Source organism: Zea mays, chromosome 6, assembly GCF_902167145.1.
Source record: "Zea mays cultivar B73 chromosome 6, Zm-B73-REFERENCE-NAM-5.0, whole genome shotgun sequence".
NCBI lineage: Eukaryota > Viridiplantae > Streptophyta > Magnoliopsida > Poales > Poaceae > Zea > Zea mays.
The window spans coordinates 126054553-126071589 of NC_050101.1; the positions used below are offsets into that span (position 1 = coordinate 126054553).

Genomic DNA, 17037 nt, shown 5'->3' on the forward strand with positions numbered 1-17037 from the left:
GGTTCAACTTCATTTTGTTCATTCTCAAGAGATTGCAACCAGCCAACCAGGGGGAACAGAATCGGAGCTACAAGACCGGTCAGTTGGTGCGTAAATCATACAAAAAAAACTAAAAAACCCTGTTCTTATTTTGCTACTACATCCAGTCGGCTACGCAAAAAACTCCCATCAAACCTCTTATTAAACAATTTCACACACAATATGGAGACCTGCAGGCTGCTCCAGTGGCCAGTCTCCACTCCCAAAAACTGTAAGAACAAAGTAAAGGACGCATCTCTATAGCGCAGCACCGAGTTCCAGCATCAAAGTATGGTTCGAGTCATTACTTCCAGGGCCACTGAACTGGATGGGGCCTGTCACGACAACGATATATTAGACAAACATTTTTTTTGGGGGGGTGGGGGGGCACTAAAGACTAAACTGGATGAACATTGCTACCGGTTGCATTCGCACATACCAGGGCTGATGTATCTGTTCTTGAGGGCCCACTCATCACGCATCGATGCATATTTCTTGAAAGGTGCAGCTGGAAATTGGCGTCACAGGATATCAGACATGGAAAAAGGACATGAACCATTAAGAAACGTCATGATCATCAGTAAATCAAGCGAACATTCCAGAGTTCATCATACCATCAAGTTCGACCATAGCCTTCTTGATCACTGGCTTGAACTTGCCTGATTGCAGAGAACAACGTCAAAAGTTACACTCCGGCACAAATTATAACCAAAGTATAAATGCTAATCAACCGAAAAAAGGAACAAGAATGGCATGTCACACATTGGTTGAATGAACATCGAGAAGAATGTAACTAGAACATAGTAGAGTAGCCATCAGTTGGAAACGAGGTGAAGCAAGAAAATTACCGTGCCTCCTCTCAACATCCATCAGTGATGTTAATGCTGTTCCACCAACAGTCCATTCTTCAACTGGAGCCGCAAGGTTGCCAACCTGAGCCAAGAAAAAAAAAAGACAGCGATTAAATCATGCAAGTACATAAGATCAGTCACAAACACATTATAAGATATCTCCCAGGTATTCCTAACACTGTAGGTGCTGTTTCTGAATTTCTCATGTGTCTACATGCCATGACTTCAGTGCAATAAAATTTGCTAGGCAAATTTGAACATTGGGATGGTGATGTTTACATAATTGAACACCGGTGCCTATCTTTTCTGTTGCGTCGGAGAGCTCCTCACAGATCTTACAAGGCACGGTACAGTAAGCCTCATTTGAGTATGTCAACATAAGATGTTTGAGTATGTCAACATAAGATGTTAAGATCAACAGTTATACCGAGGAAATAAGTCCTGTCTTCCCACTTTGGAGAAGGGCACCAGCGCCATAGCCTAATGCATAGCAATAGTTAGAATCAAAATTAGTAGGAAGGCCGCATCTTCCTTCGTACCTGCAAATAGCAAAGAAGCTGCATGAGAGAGTTGGAAAGAAAAATTTGGAAACGCAAAATTAATAGAAAAAACCACCACAGGGAGATGACATTCCCTGGCTTTGTATGTATTAAAAAGGGGAGAGTACCCAAAACCCCTAGCTGTCCAGGAAACTCCCTGAAACCAATTCTCAGGGGTGGCCTCCTCAGTGGGAAACTACCAACCAAATTATTGCTCAGTTCACAAAATGCAAAAATTAATGCTTACCCAAAGAAATGAGCTTGCCCTCTGAAATGTGCAGAGTATCTCCCCTCTGCCTTTCTCTTCTCCAGTTCAGTTTCCACCATGCTAATGAGCATTTTCTCGGTTTCAATTTTTGCGACCTGAAATAACACCTAGTTAGCATGTCTAGCTTACTGATATCCTTTCAGCAGAAAGAGTCCTGCCAGAAGAGACTAAGTTAAGATGGTTAAACAATATTCCCAATCTTTACCTGAACATTGCCATGGGGATCCCTTTCAAGCATAAGTTGCTCCTGAATAGTATTGGGCAAAAACTCAAACAGCTCCCTTGATTCAGGCTGAAGCTTGCTTTTCCAGGCCCCTGCCTCATCAACAACATCATGTGCCAAAATTTCATTCAATTCCGCGATGAGTTTTTGAACCTGAAAAAGAAAAGAGTGATGTCAGTAATATAGACTGACAACACAAAGTCATAGAACATAAGGAGTGCCAAACCTCTGGGATGAAATCAATCAGGCCTTCTGGTATAAGGATAACACCATAGTTGTAACCAAGATCTGCACGCTTGCAGATGATATCAGTAATGTAGTTTGTGACATTCTTAAGGGTTTGCTTCTTTGCAGCAACCTACAATGGCAAAGAAGACATTATTTGTGAAATAATGATGCACAGAATTATGACAAACAATAAAGCTATAATGTGAGAAAATGTAACCTATCAGATATATACAAAAATCTAGTCTGCTAACTTGTTCTTTAGATTCCACAATTTGAGATGTACAAAAAAAACTGCATTAATACAGAGTAAATTTGACTTTAACTGTAACTATTTTGAACTAGAGGGGGTACATATGGTGCACATGTGCACAAACTCAATCTCATGTTCTCATCCATGTGATCCAATCTGAATCGCCAAGTTAGGCATTTTTGGATACACTCGTAATCCATGTGAATTTACACTTGTATCCACCTCAATCCATGTGGGCTAGGATGAAGTGGGATGGAAAATTATACTCCAATCCACTCAACACGTGTATTGAGGAGCATACAAGTGCAGTGGAACGTGTCCTTAAAGATCTGTTTGGAACACGGGAAAATTCATGTTCCTATGTTACCTGGTGCAATGGTGAGAGCTATCTCACTAAATCACTAGGTCGCGGGTTCGAAGCAGTCTCTCCGCATTTGTGGGGGAGGCTTACCTCGGTTTATCCATTCCCAGACCCCACTCATGTGGGAGCCTCCGACACTAGGTCTGCGACTCTGCCCTATGTTTTTCTAGTGAATTTCCTACATGATTCAGCAAAAATTCTGTGTTCTGAACAGGCCCTAAGAGGTGATAATCCCCTCGCCCCTCATCTTTGCTATTAATTGAACCAGATCTAATTGGGCCTGAATCAGCCATAGAGGGATGCGAGGATACTCGCCTCTCACCTGGGGCATTCAGATCGGATACAATGGATGAGATGAGTTTGTGCACATGCGCACGCCCAATACTCCCTCTTTGAACTATGATCCACGGAACTAAAAATATGTTAACATGCATTAAAAAGGTGGACTGTGCAACTATTTTGACACTTGGAACCACAAACTACAACTGATTTAACATGTATCACAGAATTACAACGATCTTAACACCTGAGTAGTCATAAGAAAGTTGGTAGGTACCAAATGCCAAAACCGTTGTAGTTTAATGATACATGTCAAGATAGTTGTGGTTCTGTGGGTATTAGGTCAAATAGTTGTAGTTCTGTGAATTTACTCTAAACATAAAATATGGACACTTCTACATTGACAATTACACTAACCTTTTTGTGCCATTGTATGTATCTAATATGGCTAGACAAAGGTGGGAACATTAAATTCAATCATGCTAATTCCATGTAGAAAGAACTTTGCATGTGAGAAATACCAACCTCTTCCCCAATGAGTGCAGCATTGGGGTGTGTTTGCAAAGCGCATTCCAGCGTAATGTGAGAAGCAGCACGACCCATAAGCCTCACAACTGCAAGAGCAAGTGCTTGTTAGAATTTTTATTGACAAAATGTCCGATCTGTAATTCTGTTATATACTTCCAATATTCATGGACTACACGTTAGCACTGCTTTATAATGTCAAAGCAAATGCTCCATGGCATCACATGGTGTGTATAATTTTTCAATAGAGGAACCAACTTACTAGTCCATAACTATTAAATGACAACCTATTTTGTTGCTGCTGATAAACTTACAGTGGTAGTATTTTCCAGTGGATCTCGCATCAGTCATAACATTGCCAATCATTTCAGAGTATATCTGAAAAATATGATTCCTTGTCATGATATATTCATGATGGGTTTTCAAATGCATCTGTGTAGAATGCCTTAATTTCAAATTGAAAGAATGCTCGAGCAGGTGTGCGGTGAGCAATTAGCCCATCACCATTGTAGCTAATTAAAAACCTAGACTGAGACTTCATACATAGTCAACAATCAAGAATTAGATACCTTGCAAGCTGTATCAAATCCAAAGCTTGTCGGAACCTCCTTACATTTCAGATCCCCATCGATAGTCTTTGGGCAACCAATAACACGGGTTTTCATGTTCCTTGACCTATGGAGCAAGTTCATAATTTGAAATCATAATTTTGATTTGCTTGTGAATAAGCAGAAAAAAGAAACAACCAACGCAATGTTATATTCACAATCAGCCTTATATTGAAAGGTCAAAACACAGCGTTAGCAGCCAACCTAAAGTATTCACCAAGGAGGCAGGCATTGGTGTTTGAATCATCACCACCAATGACAACAAGTCCATCCAAATCAAGCTTGTTGGCCGTGTCTTCAGCTTGCTTAAACTGCACAACCAACACAGGTATTAGGTAGTTGAGAAAAAATGATCGAGATTAGGAAATCCAGTAACAAAGTTTTTTCATAAGCATTTGAACATAAACATGGCCAGAGCCCAGAGACATACCTGCTCCGGTGTTTCAATCTTGTCCCTTCCACTGCAGATCATATCAAATCCACCCTATCAAGAGACAAAATTTTAATGCATCATCAAAAGGAAATAATGTGTGTGTACACATACATACATATGTCATATGTGTGTGTGTGTGTTAAAGAAGTTTTTACTAATCAACTCATTATTGTCTGTCATGCATGTAAGGCTAGGAAACTCAATTCTGATAGTTCATTACTACAAGGGTTAATTCGCTGAACTAATCACGCTAGTAATAATTTTGCAAAAACATTAACACTTGTGTGTGTGTGTGTGTGTGTCCACGCACGCATGCACGTGTGCGCGTGTGTGTTAAAGAGGTTTTTTACTAATCAACGCATTATTGTCTGTCATGCATGTAAGGCTAGGAAACTAAATTCTGATAGTTCATTACTACAAAGGTTAAATCGCTGAACTAATCACGCTTTGTTAGTAATAATTTCGCAAAAACATTAACACATATAATTAACAAAGTATATGTTGCTGTACCTGATTTCTGTAGGGATACACAAAGTCTGAAGTGAGTTCTACATACTTGCACTTCATGATCCCAGCTGGGCCTCCCTTAAATCCATACAAGGTGCTGCCTTTTGCACGCTCCTGTAGATAGTCTGATCCAACGCACACCAAACAAAGTCAAAGACAATAATTGTTTCAGGAAAGCCTTCAAAACCGTCAAACTCTTTCACTGTCTACTCAATTGTATGCAAACCCAAAAAAATCACTCACTCCAAAATTAAACAACTGAAATCAGTCAATTTAGCCCCATCATACTACCAAAATCCATAGAGATCTACAGCTGCAAGACACGCGAGTTCACTGGGGCCTCATTGAAATATACTACATTACTGACAAAAGACAGAGTACTCTTTAGATCTCCACTTGACTGGATCTCCACCAACCTCAAATCGCCTCCATTAGCACCATAACAACTAGGCCTTGGCAGTTTTGGTGATTGAAAAGCACAGGAAGCCAACGCATACTCACCAAAGATGCCGCAGATGACATTGTGGCCGCCCGGCGCCTGTCCACCGGAGAGCACAACGCCGATCTTGAGCGGCCTGGTCGCCGCGGGCTCGGCCGACGGCACCAGCGACGCCGAGGGCTGGCCGAACAGGTTGGGGAAGAGCTTGGCGATCTCATCTGCGAGAGATCGATCGAGCCAGCCACGAATCTGATGAGCTCGATGGAATACGTAACAAACCACATGCATGACCCGAGATCCTAAGTTACAGCAACGTTGGACGGTCACTCACCGGGGTTGCCCGCGGCGGAGCTGGCGGGGCCGACGACGACCGAGAAGTTGGAGCGGAGGACGGAGGGGAGGGGAAGGGCGTGCAGGAGCCGGTTCGTCTGCACCTCGCTGTACACGGAGGCCAGCCGGCCGGGCGCCGGCCCATTTGCGGCCACTGCGCCGCCGTTGGACGTCACCGCCGCCGCCGCCATGTGTCCGGTCTCGGGAGAGCGGAGTGTGTTTCGCTGATCTGGGCTGGTTTGGTTTGGTTTGGTTTGGTTTGGTTCGGGGCCTCGGGGGAATATGCCGTAGGCGAAGCGAAGGACCCGTCGCCGTCGCGGTGGTTTTATGGGTAGTCCGGGACCGGGAGGATGCGAGTGCGTGAGGCGATGGCGATCGCGGGTCGGGTGGGTCGCGGTCCGCGGACCGTGGGTGCGTGGCAGCGTGTGGGTTGGCGACTGGCGAACGAGCCCATGGTTCGTGGCCTGTCCGCGGTTTTGGTTTTGGTGCGGGCGGTTCATATTAAAGCACCAGTTCGGACAGCTATACTTAGAGCATCAGTTTCAGCGGTCCTCTCGCGTATAGGTGTACATTTGGATCAGACTAGATGGGTCGGTCCAAAGCACGGAAAAAAAAAAGCACGGCCCAGGCATAGCACGACCTAAAATATTTTAGTGTTGGGCCGGCACGGTCCGAAATATCGGATCGGGTTTGGGTCGAGGTCGCGGCCCATGGACGGGTACTAGCACGGCTTGTTTAAGTTATGCACGAAATGACCCATATATAAGCACGAAAAGACACATATATTTATTAAAACCACACTTTGTTCCACACTTTTGTAGCTATAGATAATGCTAGTTAGATGTTTTGTAGCTTTGAATTAGAGTATGTGATATAATTTTACTTTTATCATGAACATTAAATAATGAACTGAACTTACGAACTTTGTATAAAAGTTGATTATACTCTTTTTTCCTTCTAACAAAATGATTTGTAAACGAGGTAATCATTGTATAGCTCTAGTAACTTAATACAAATATTAAGTTTGCTTTTGGTTAAATTTATTTGTCTTATCTTTTATTTGTTTTATTAAATTTGATTTGAATTTAGGGCTGTCAATTTCGGGCCAAAAATTGAATTTCGGGCCATGTCGGTGTTTGGAGGCCGACCGTGCACCCGGGGTTACCCCTCGAGGTGCTTTTGGATATGACGGTGTTGTTGACTGTAACTCAATAGTTCGTGCGAGACGCACGAGAGACAGTAGGCGATTTTCTACAGGTTCGGGCCGCTTTGAGATGCGTAACACCCTACTTTCTGGTGTGGATCTTTATGTGGTAGGTTACAAGGGAAGTCTCCGGTATGGAGAAAGCTAGTGAGTTGAGTTGATGGTCGATGATCCTGATGGGTTACCCCCTAGGCCTTATATGTCGTGGGCACTACATGCGTGTATGATAATAATGAGTACCTAAACAATAGTGAACCGACTAACTTATCTTCATGTGATCCTACCGACTTATCCCCAGTCTGTTCCGACGTTCAAGGATCGCTGCGCGGGAAAGTTAGATCGGTGCGGTGGATAACTCTTTAAATCCAATCGAGTCGCCTGGGCCTAGGTGTGCTCCTTCCTTGCGTCGGCCCATTCCACCGGCAGTTTTCCCCTGGCCCACGAAGGGATGGCCTTGCAAGATAACATGACCAAAGCCTTTCGCGAGGCCCTCTTGTCTTCTAGTGGATCCGAGGGATATCTGTCCCCCACAAGCCCCTAATCTTTGAGTTGATTTTGAAATAATCGGCCCAAAGATTCTAGGTCCAGCTCACGATTCTGTGGCTTGATTTCCATTCTGGTGACGGGCGCTTGGAAAGGTGCACCTGTTGAACGTTGCTTCTGAACTCTAAGTGACTTAGTAAAAACAGTCTTCAAGGGTCCTCCTTTGGTGTATTCAAAGGTCTTCATCTCATGCCTTAGAAATTGGTGCTCTGTCGTCAGCCTATGCTTTAGAAATCAGTATTCTGTCTTTTAGAGTTAAGAATCTATTAGGCGCACCGAAGGTGCACCCAATGGGTGTAGCCCCCAGGCTTTGAGTGGATTTTTTAAAATAATCCACTCAAAGATCTTTATCTTATGCTTTAGAAATCAGCGTTTTATCTTCACTTCATGCTTTAGAAATCAGCATTTTGTCTTTTTCATGCTTCTTGCGAATTTAAACAATGTGGTCTGCCCATGCCTTGTTAGGTTTGAAATTTATTTGATCGGTGATAGTTTGGACGTCTGGTAGATGGCTCTCGGTTGGTCTTCACCTCGCTCTGTGTTTCAATGCCTCTGCTGACTAAACTTGCAGTTCAGTAGCTATATTTGGATTTCCTTTGATCTCTATCGATCTCTTCCTTCTGTCTCAATACATTTACTGTGTATACTGTATGGATGTGACTTGTTCAAAAAATCTATTGAAAATTCCTGGCCGTCCCCCCCCCAATGGGTGTGGCCAAGGGACGTCTTGGTACGCAGAGCGTTTAGCACACTGTCCTGGAGTAGTAACTTGATGTGACCGTGGGGTGTAATCATATCGCCCGACCAGTTGACCTTAGTCCAAATGGTGTCGTGTTACGCGAAGCGACGTCTGTTGTCTGACTTATTTTCAGGCGGTTTGAATTGCTTATTGAATACTTGCGACTGTTCGGCGATCGTGGTAGGAAGTGGACAGTCACCTCCGGCCTCTATAAATAGTCTTATTGCGTCGTTGTTCTCTTCACTCATCCTTCGATCATTCGTTACTTCTTTCTCCTAACTCCTTCTCCTCCATCTGACCATGGGCAAAGACAAGGAGGGTCGAGGTTCATCACGTCTCTCCGGCAACAAGCGGAAGCGTGAACCAAGTCCTCCCTCGGAGGACTTCGATGACTCTGAGTACTCGGAGGAGGAGTTTTCCTCCGGGTCCGAGGGGTCACCGGTCTACGCTTCCCCCCCCGGCGTCGTCCGATGACTCGGACGACTCTCAGGGATAGCCGCTGAGGTGTGGACGTACATCCGGTCCGTCGAGCGTGCCGGGCTCGAGGGTTCGGATGAGTCGGAGGTCTCCTCGGACGAGGAGAACTTTTCCGACTCGTCCGAGGAAGGGAGCGGCGACGACGACGAAGGCGACGACAGTGGCGATGACAACGGTGGAGGTGGCGGCGACGACGACGGCAACGACGGTGATAAGGGCGACGGTGGAGGCAGTGGCGACGGCAGGGGCGACGACGGCGGCAAGGACGGCGGCAGCGGCAGCAGGGCCAGTGGCAAAGCGTCACTGGCTTAAACATTAGTATAGATAATTAGTACTAGCAGTAGTAGTAGTAGAATAATGTAGTAGTAGTTTGTAGTTTAGTATGGTGTAAGTAGTGTAGTAATATAACGTAGGGTAATGTAATGTAGTAGAAGATAGGGGTAAAAAGGCCGGCTCATAATGAGTCGGTTTTTGAGTTTGTGAAAACTCCCTCCACTACTTAATGAAGAACTTCGGTTGCTCCGAGTGAACATTGCCCTTTTGCTGCTTTTTCTGTTTAACCGTTTGACAATTCACCCATATGTTCCATGTTGCCGACGTTTTTAGAAGTAACCGTCGGACGGTGTCTGATGTTGCCGGTGTTTTAGAGATAACTATCGAGTCATGTTCAACTCTGCCAGCGTTTTAGAGGTAACCGTTGAGCGATAGATGATGACACCGGCGTTTTAGAGGTAACCGTTGAGTCATGTTCGATGTTGTTGGCGTTTTAGAGGTATATTCGTCGAGTGATATCTGACACTGCTGGTGTTTTGGAGGTTAACGCCGAGTCGTGCCTGAAGTTTTGCTTTCCCGAGTGATGACTTGGCACTTTTTTAGAAATAGTGTCTGATCCGGGAAACCCCATTTATACTCGCGTCGACGTGCAGTTTTGATTTCCGAGCCCTAGCTTCACATTTCCGCCTCGAACCACTCCTCTGCTTCCCTGAGATCTCGCTCCTGTTTGTTCCGCCGGCAAGATTGCGATGGCGCCGAAACGGAAGAGGCAAAGTTTCGTCGCGGCGATCATCCCGCCCATCGACCCCAACAACCAGTTGCCATTTGCGGGTAACCATATGTCTGTTGTCTCAGAATCTGACCTTCTTCACCTTGTCGATGTTGGAGTTTTACTTCCGAAAGAGCTCTGCTCTTGGCGGATTTGCCGCGGGGTCACTGTTCCGACAGAGGATACCCACGAATCTGTCGTTTACATTCCCTTTCTTATTCGCGGCCTTGCTCTTCCCGTTTCTCCCTTCTTCCGCGGCCTCCTTGATTTCTATGAACTAAACCTGACCCATCTGAACCCTAATTCCATCTTGCAAGTTTCCATTTTTTGTACATCTGTGTGAGGCCTATCTCGGGATTCTCCCTCATTTTGGTCTCTGGAAGGACTTATATCATTGTCGGCCCGGGATGGCTTGGGGACAGCACCAGCTCGTTGGCGGCGCGAGTCTGGAGCTTCGTCGTGGGAGGAAAACAGAGTACCTCGACATCCCACTCAAGGATAGCATCAAGGGGTGGCGTCTCGAGTGGTTCATTGTGGAGAACCACTGCAAGTCCCTCCCCCTCGGTCAGGGAGGCAGCCGGATGTCTGCACACCGAGCTGGATAGAGTCTCCGACCCCCTCGGAGATAATAGAGGATAAAGTACTGCTTGCCAAGGTTTGTTTGCTGAAGGACAGAGGTCTGACTGCTGAGGCTGTGGTCGTTGATTTCGTTTTCAAAAACATCCAGCCTTTAAAGGATAGAGCATACCCTGCTTACTTGTACAGTGGCATCAACGATTCTACCCGGGTTACAAACAAGAGAATCCCCACTGAAGACATGATGAGCCGACTTGATATGATCCTGAGGGGCAGAGTTTCAAACGCCGGTGCTCCTGTGGCCTATTATGCATGGAACCTGCCACCACATAGGCCATTTTCTGAGTTTGTGTCCAACCCTCCTGCTAGTGAGGGTAGCCTGGGCCTTAGAGTGCGACCCTCTCTCGAGGACATTGAGGCTCTAATTGGCCCACTTCAGAGTCTTCTGGATGATGAGAGGCAGACTCATTTTGAGATGCCAGCTAGTACAGACGATGCAGAGATAGATGTTGTGCTTAGTTTGCTGGCTGGGGAATCATTTGACTCGACCCATGCTGAGCCACTGGCTATCACAGCTGGACAAGAACTTGGTGAAGCAGTGGAGACTAGGAAACCTGAAGGTGCTCGCCCGAAGCGTGCACGCCGAGTGAGCCGGCCAACTGCACCTGTTGAGGAAAAGAAGAAGAAGAGGCAACTTCGGCGGCTGTCATGCTTGGACCAGGGTGTAGGTCCTTCTGCTCCGGTTCATGATGAGGTACCGGCAGAGGTCCTTCCTGAGGTTGACGCCAAGGGTTGTGATCGTGCACAAGCTGTTGTCTGCATATTTGATGAAGATGAAGAAGAAGAGGATGAAGTCCCGCTGATCCGTAAGAACAACCGGCATTATAGAGGTAGCGAGGGGGGTAGTGATATTCCTTCTCCAGCTCTGTCGACTCCTGTCAGTCTTCAGGGACTTTCAATATCGGACTTTGATCCAACACTAGAAGAAGTCGTCCCCGAAGATATGCTGTCAGAGCCAACCGCCGGTGATATCCTGGTCGTCCGTTCAGAGGTCCTAGACGGTAGGCTTTCCTTGCTTGACTCTGCTGGGCAAGATGCGGCCGGAGTAGTGTCTCGCGCATCGTCGACTTTGGAGGGCAGTCTTCAATGTCAAGACGCTGGTCTGAGTCACCCGACTCCCATGGAAGTGACTGAGGAGCCCTCAACCTTAGAGGTGGTTGTTGCAGGAGACCCAGCCCCCGAGGGTGGTGCCGTCAGTTACCCAGCCCCCGAGGGTGTTGCTGGTAGTGATCCAACTCTCGTGGGTAGTGCAAGCTACGACCCAGCCCTCGAGGGTGTTCAGGTGGGCTCTCTTTCGCACGCCTCCATGGATGTCCACGTTGGGTCGTCCCCACCTCGGTCCGATGGGGCGACGGCTGTACATGCTTCCACTGTTTTAAATGGACCAGTCGCCTTAGAGGTCGACGAACTTGATGCGAGGAGCCTGATGTCTACTGGTGGGGCTGAGATCACCCCTGATGATGCCCTTCAAATTGTTCCTGCTAATCTTCCTTCGTCGAGCCATGACACAACTCTTCCTGCTTTGGGTCTACCACAGTTCTTCTCCAATCTTCAGGTGAGTCGGGCTCTTGCACATACATTGTTCATATCAGCGAGTTATCTTTCTTCTGCTCATCTGTCTTTGGTCGCATGCTTTTGTCGATGGAATGTCTACTCAGCTGAGATCCTGTGGTGCCACTATCCCCGAACAAGATATGTCTCTAATGCAATGGAATCCATTGCTACTTCAGAAACAGATTGATGACCTGAAGGCATCCAACGCTGGTTTGTGATCTTATAGCTTCCCTAACTATTTTTATTGATCACCTTGTTCTTAGTCATGCATCCCTTTCAGCTGCATTGTCGGATATGGCCCAGCGGTTTTTTGAACTTGAGGAGAAATATCTTCGAAATCAAGCTAACTTAACCCAACGGTGCTCTGACCTTGAGGAGAAGTATTCTCAAGGTCAGGCCGACTTGGCTCAAGTATCTGCTTCTTTGGATGGCGCACGTTCTTTGAATTCCTCCCTCAATGCTCAGCTTGACTATGAAAGGATGGTGCATGAGGTAAATTCCCTTGGTTGACTTTGTCACGTTTATTGTTGACTGGGTGCTGAATGTTGCTTCCTGTTCGTAGGAGGAGAAACGAACACTTGCAGCCTCTTGTGACAATTTGGACAGGTTATACCGTGACGCTAGCAACTCCTTGACTATTTTGGACCTGGACCATCATCGTATGAGCTGCAAGTATCCCAAGATGAAGTTCAGCGGCTTGGACAGCTATTATCAACCAAGGATTCAACCATTAGAGATCTTTGTGCTTCAAAGAAACTTGTTGCACAGGAGCTAGAAGCTGCTCGACTGGCCGTCAAAGCTTCAGAGGACAACTACGCTGTTTTGAAGGCTCAGCGTGACAAGGCTATGGACAAATCCATTCGCACTGGGTGGATCTTGATGAGGAGGCCCGGCGTAGTGGTGCCTGATGACATTGTCACCGACGTCAGGGCCACGCCTGACGCTTCGAGTCGTCCTTCTTCTTCTGTTGCTCCTACGAAAGACATTGCTGGAAAAGACATTTCGATGCAGTGATGTCCCGCAAAACACTTGATGTAATATGAATTCTATGTGCATGTGATGGTTGTGTTCGAATATTTTGTGGACAGGGCGTCAGAACATGCCCCTGGTGCTGACAAGTAAAAATGTTCTTTCTTTTTTGAAGTGCTAATTGTTTTGTTGTAAGGGTATAACGGTCACCCTGAACAATTGTGAAAGTAAATGTGTCATGCTGGCTTTAAGATGTTTTCCGACTTTAAGTCGATCGCCTGACTGGTAGGGCATAGTGGTCGCCCTAAGATAGATAGACGTGATCATATCGCGCCGACTTAAGTCATTGCCGACTTGAGCCGATTTCTCTGTTAGTAGGGTATAGTGGTCACCCTAAGCCGAGTTTAGCGTGAGCATGTCGCACCATCTTAAGTCGTCACTGATTTAAGCTGATTGCTCCGTTAGTAGGGTATAGTGGTCACCCCAAGTCGAGCAAGCGTGAGCATGTTGCACCGTCTTAAGTCGTCGCCGACTTAAGCAGATTGCTCCGTTAGTAGGGTATAGTGGTCACCCCAAGCCGAGCAAGCGTGAGCATGTTGCACCGTCTTAAGTCGTCGCCGACTTAAGGCGATTGCTCTGTTAGTAGGGTATAGTGGTCACCCTAAGCCGAGTTAGCATGAGCATGTTGCACCATCTTAATTCGTCGCCGACTTAAGCAGATTGCTCCGTTAGTAGGGTATAGTGGTCACCCTAAGCCGAGTTAGCATGTTGATTTTCAAGTCCAATCAAATCGAAGTCAGCCGATAGTCAAGAGTCTGAATGCCTTTGAAAATGAAAACTTTATTGATGATGAAGTCCCCAATTACAGAGTACAATGTTGCTTCGAGAGCTTTTGAGGTCTTGCTAAGGGTAAAACTTTCTAAGATGCTCTATGTTCCATGAGTTCCTCACTTCTGTGCCATCCATTTGAGTAAGTCGGTATGATCCCGGCCGAGTGACTTCTGATACAATGAATGGCCCTTCCCATAGTGGTGACAACTTGTGCCGTCCTTCCCCCGTTAGAATTCGGCGAAGAACCAAGTCTCCCACTACAAAGGATCGGTGTCGTACGACTTTATCATGATAGCGCCTCAAGGTCTGCTGGTATCTAGCCAACTGAATTACTGTGTTCAATCGCTCTTCCTCCATTACATCAATATCCTCTAGCCTGGTAGCTTCTGCTTCTGCTTCAGCTATGTTTTCGAAAACCAACTTCGGTGCCCCTAACATTAGGTCGGTGGGTAGCACTGCTTCTGAACCATAAACCATGAAGAACGGAGTATTTCTATGTAGAGCTCGACTAGGTTGAGTTCTCAAGCTCCAAACCACATATGGCAGCTCTCTGATCCACTTTCCTGCAAGCTTTTCATTTTTATCGAACACTTTCTTCATGAGTGCTTCCAGTATCATTCCATTGGCTCTTTCCACCTGGCCACTGGCTCTTGGATGCGCTACTGATGCATATTTGATCTGGATACCCCGTTGTTCATAGAAATCGAAGAATTCAGAGCTGGTGAAGTTGGATCCTAGGTCAGTTATGATGCTATTTGGTATCCCAAACCTGAATATTATGTCTTGTATGAACTCTACCGCCTTGGCTGAGGTTAAAGAGGCAATAGGCTTGTACTCTATCCATTTGGTGAACTTGTCAATGGCAACCAACACGTGAGTATAGCCTCCTTGAGCTTTATTGAAGGGTCCAATTGTGTCTAGCCCCCAGCATGCAAATGGCCATGTTATAGGCATGGTCTGCAGTTGTTGTGCCGATAAATGTTGTTGCTTCGACAAGAATTGGCAAGCTCCACACCTCTGGACTAACTCGGCGGCATCACTCTTCATTGTTGGCCAATAGAAACCAAATCTAAAAACTTTCCCAACCAAAGTTCTGGATGCTACGTGTACTTCGCACTGTCCGGCGTGGATTTCATCCAATAACTGCTTCCCAGTAGTCGAGGAAATGCACTTCATGAGGACTCCAGTCGCACCCCTTCTGTACAATGCGCCCCCTAAGAGGGTGTAGTGGGCCGACTATCTTGCGATGCGCTCTGCCGCAACCTTATCATCCGGTTCTTCTTCATTCTTTATGTACCTGATGATAGGCTATCTACAGTCATTGGGTCTGACTCTAGTTGGTTCAAGGTGTTGCATTCTTCTACCCGATCTGAGAGAATACTCGGGTGTAAAATTTCTTGGACGAAGATCCCAGGTGGGACCTGGGCCCGACTGGATCCTAGCTTCGACAACGCATGTGCTGCTGCGTTGCGGTCTCTTTCCACGTGGTAGAATTCCAACCCTTCAAATTTGTCTTCTAATTTTTGGACGGATGCATAGTACTTGACATTAGAATCAGTCGAATAATCCCAATCTTTATTTATCTATCTTATGACCACTAGTGAATCTACGTATACCATCAACTTCTTAACGCCCAGTGACGCGGCGATGTTCAACCTATGGATTAGTGCTTCATATTCTACTGCATTATTCGATGCTGGGAATAATAGTTGGAGTGCATACTTGAGTTGTTCACCTCCAGGAGCAATGAAGAGGATCCCTGCACCTGCTCCCTGCAGCTTCAGCGAGCCATCGAAGTACATCTGTCATACTTCAGTAGCCTTTTGGTTGTCTGGGACCTGATGCTCAGTCCATTCTGATACGAAGTCAACTAGTGCTTGAGTCTTTACTGCCGTGCGAGGCCAGAATTCTATGCCATGAGCTCCCAGTTCGCAGGCCCACTTGGCTATTCTTTCGATGGCTTTTTTGTTGTAAAGAATATCCCATATTAGAAATCCGGTGACTACTATGACTTTGTGGTCGTCAAAGTAGTGACGGAGCTTGCGAGCGGTTAGAAGTACCACGTATAGTAGTTTTTGAACTTAGGGATACTTCATTTTAGAGAGTCCGAGAACCTCGCTGATGAAGTAGAACGGATGTTGTATTGGGTATGTATGTCCTTCCTCCACCCGCTCGACTACTAACGCGGTGCTTACAACGTGAGTCGTGCAGGAGATGTATAACAACAGATCTTCTGCCGGCTGATTCGGCGTGGCTCGGTGTGGTGGATTGAGTACTGGTGGCGTAGTCAGGAACTTTTTTAGTGCTTCTAGAGCTTCCTGTGCCTCTGTGATCCACTGAAACTTGTCCACCTTCTTGAGCAATTTGTAGAATGGCATGCCTTTCTCGCCCATCCTTCATATGAACCTGCTTAGGGCTGCCATGCATCCAGTAAGCCTTTGTACCTTTTTCTGTGATCGCGATGCTTCCATTCTCATGATGGCCTCGATTTTTTCTGGGTTGGCTTTGATTCCTCGGTGGCTGACAATGAATCCGAGTAACTTCCCTGCTGGTACTCCGAAAACACATTTCTCTGGATTAAGCTTCCACCGGTATCGCCTCAGACTGTTGAAGACCAGTTGCAAATCCTCGATGAAGTTTTCTGAGTTTTCTGTTTTGATTACCACAACATCGACATAAGCTTCCACCTGCTTGCCCTAGTGATTGGCTAAACATGTTTGAATAGCTCTCTGGTAAGTCGCTCCCGCGTTCTTGAGGCCGAACAACATGGAGGTATAGCAGAAAGCTCCAAACGGAGTGATGAATGTAGTTTTTTCCTCATCTTCTTTTGCCAAACTGATCTGATGGTATCCATAATAGTAGTCTAGGAAGGACAACATAGAACATCCAGCGGTCGAATCAACCATCTGGTCTATTCTAGGGAGTCTGAAGGGATCCTTCGAACAATATTTGTTGATATCTATATAGTCGACGCACATGCGTCAATCCACTTTATTCTTTTTGAGTACAAGAATAGGATTTGCTAGCCACTCAGGATGCAGTACTTCTCTAATGAACCCTGCTGCCACTAGGAGAGCTAACTCGGCGCGAATAGCTTCTCTTTTGTCAGGCGTGAAACGACGCATTTTTTGTCGAATCGGCCTTGCTTGAGGATAGACCTTCAGCTTGTGCTCGGCCAGTTCT

General features: G+C 46.1%; 1 protein-coding gene across 1 annotated transcript; it reads right to left on the reverse strand.

Moving 5' to 3' along the window:
- LOC100382182 (ppi-phosphofructokinase) lies at nucleotides 1-6084 on the reverse strand. The gene is made up of 16 exons (NM_001174941.1): nucleotides 5861-6084; nucleotides 5592-5747; nucleotides 5094-5215; nucleotides 4581-4634; nucleotides 4355-4461; nucleotides 4112-4217; nucleotides 3857-3920; nucleotides 3543-3631; nucleotides 2126-2257; nucleotides 1882-2052; nucleotides 1656-1771; nucleotides 1297-1408; nucleotides 867-951; nucleotides 633-677; nucleotides 458-526; nucleotides 1-353 (listed from the first exon to the last, which is right to left on the reverse strand). The coding sequence occupies exons 1-16, from the start codon at nucleotides 6048-6050 to the stop codon at nucleotides 277-279; spliced, it is 1695 nt and encodes a 564-aa protein (NP_001168412.1). The 5' UTR covers nucleotides 6051-6084; the 3' UTR covers nucleotides 1-276.
- Nucleotides 6085-17037: the final 10953 nt, after the last annotated feature.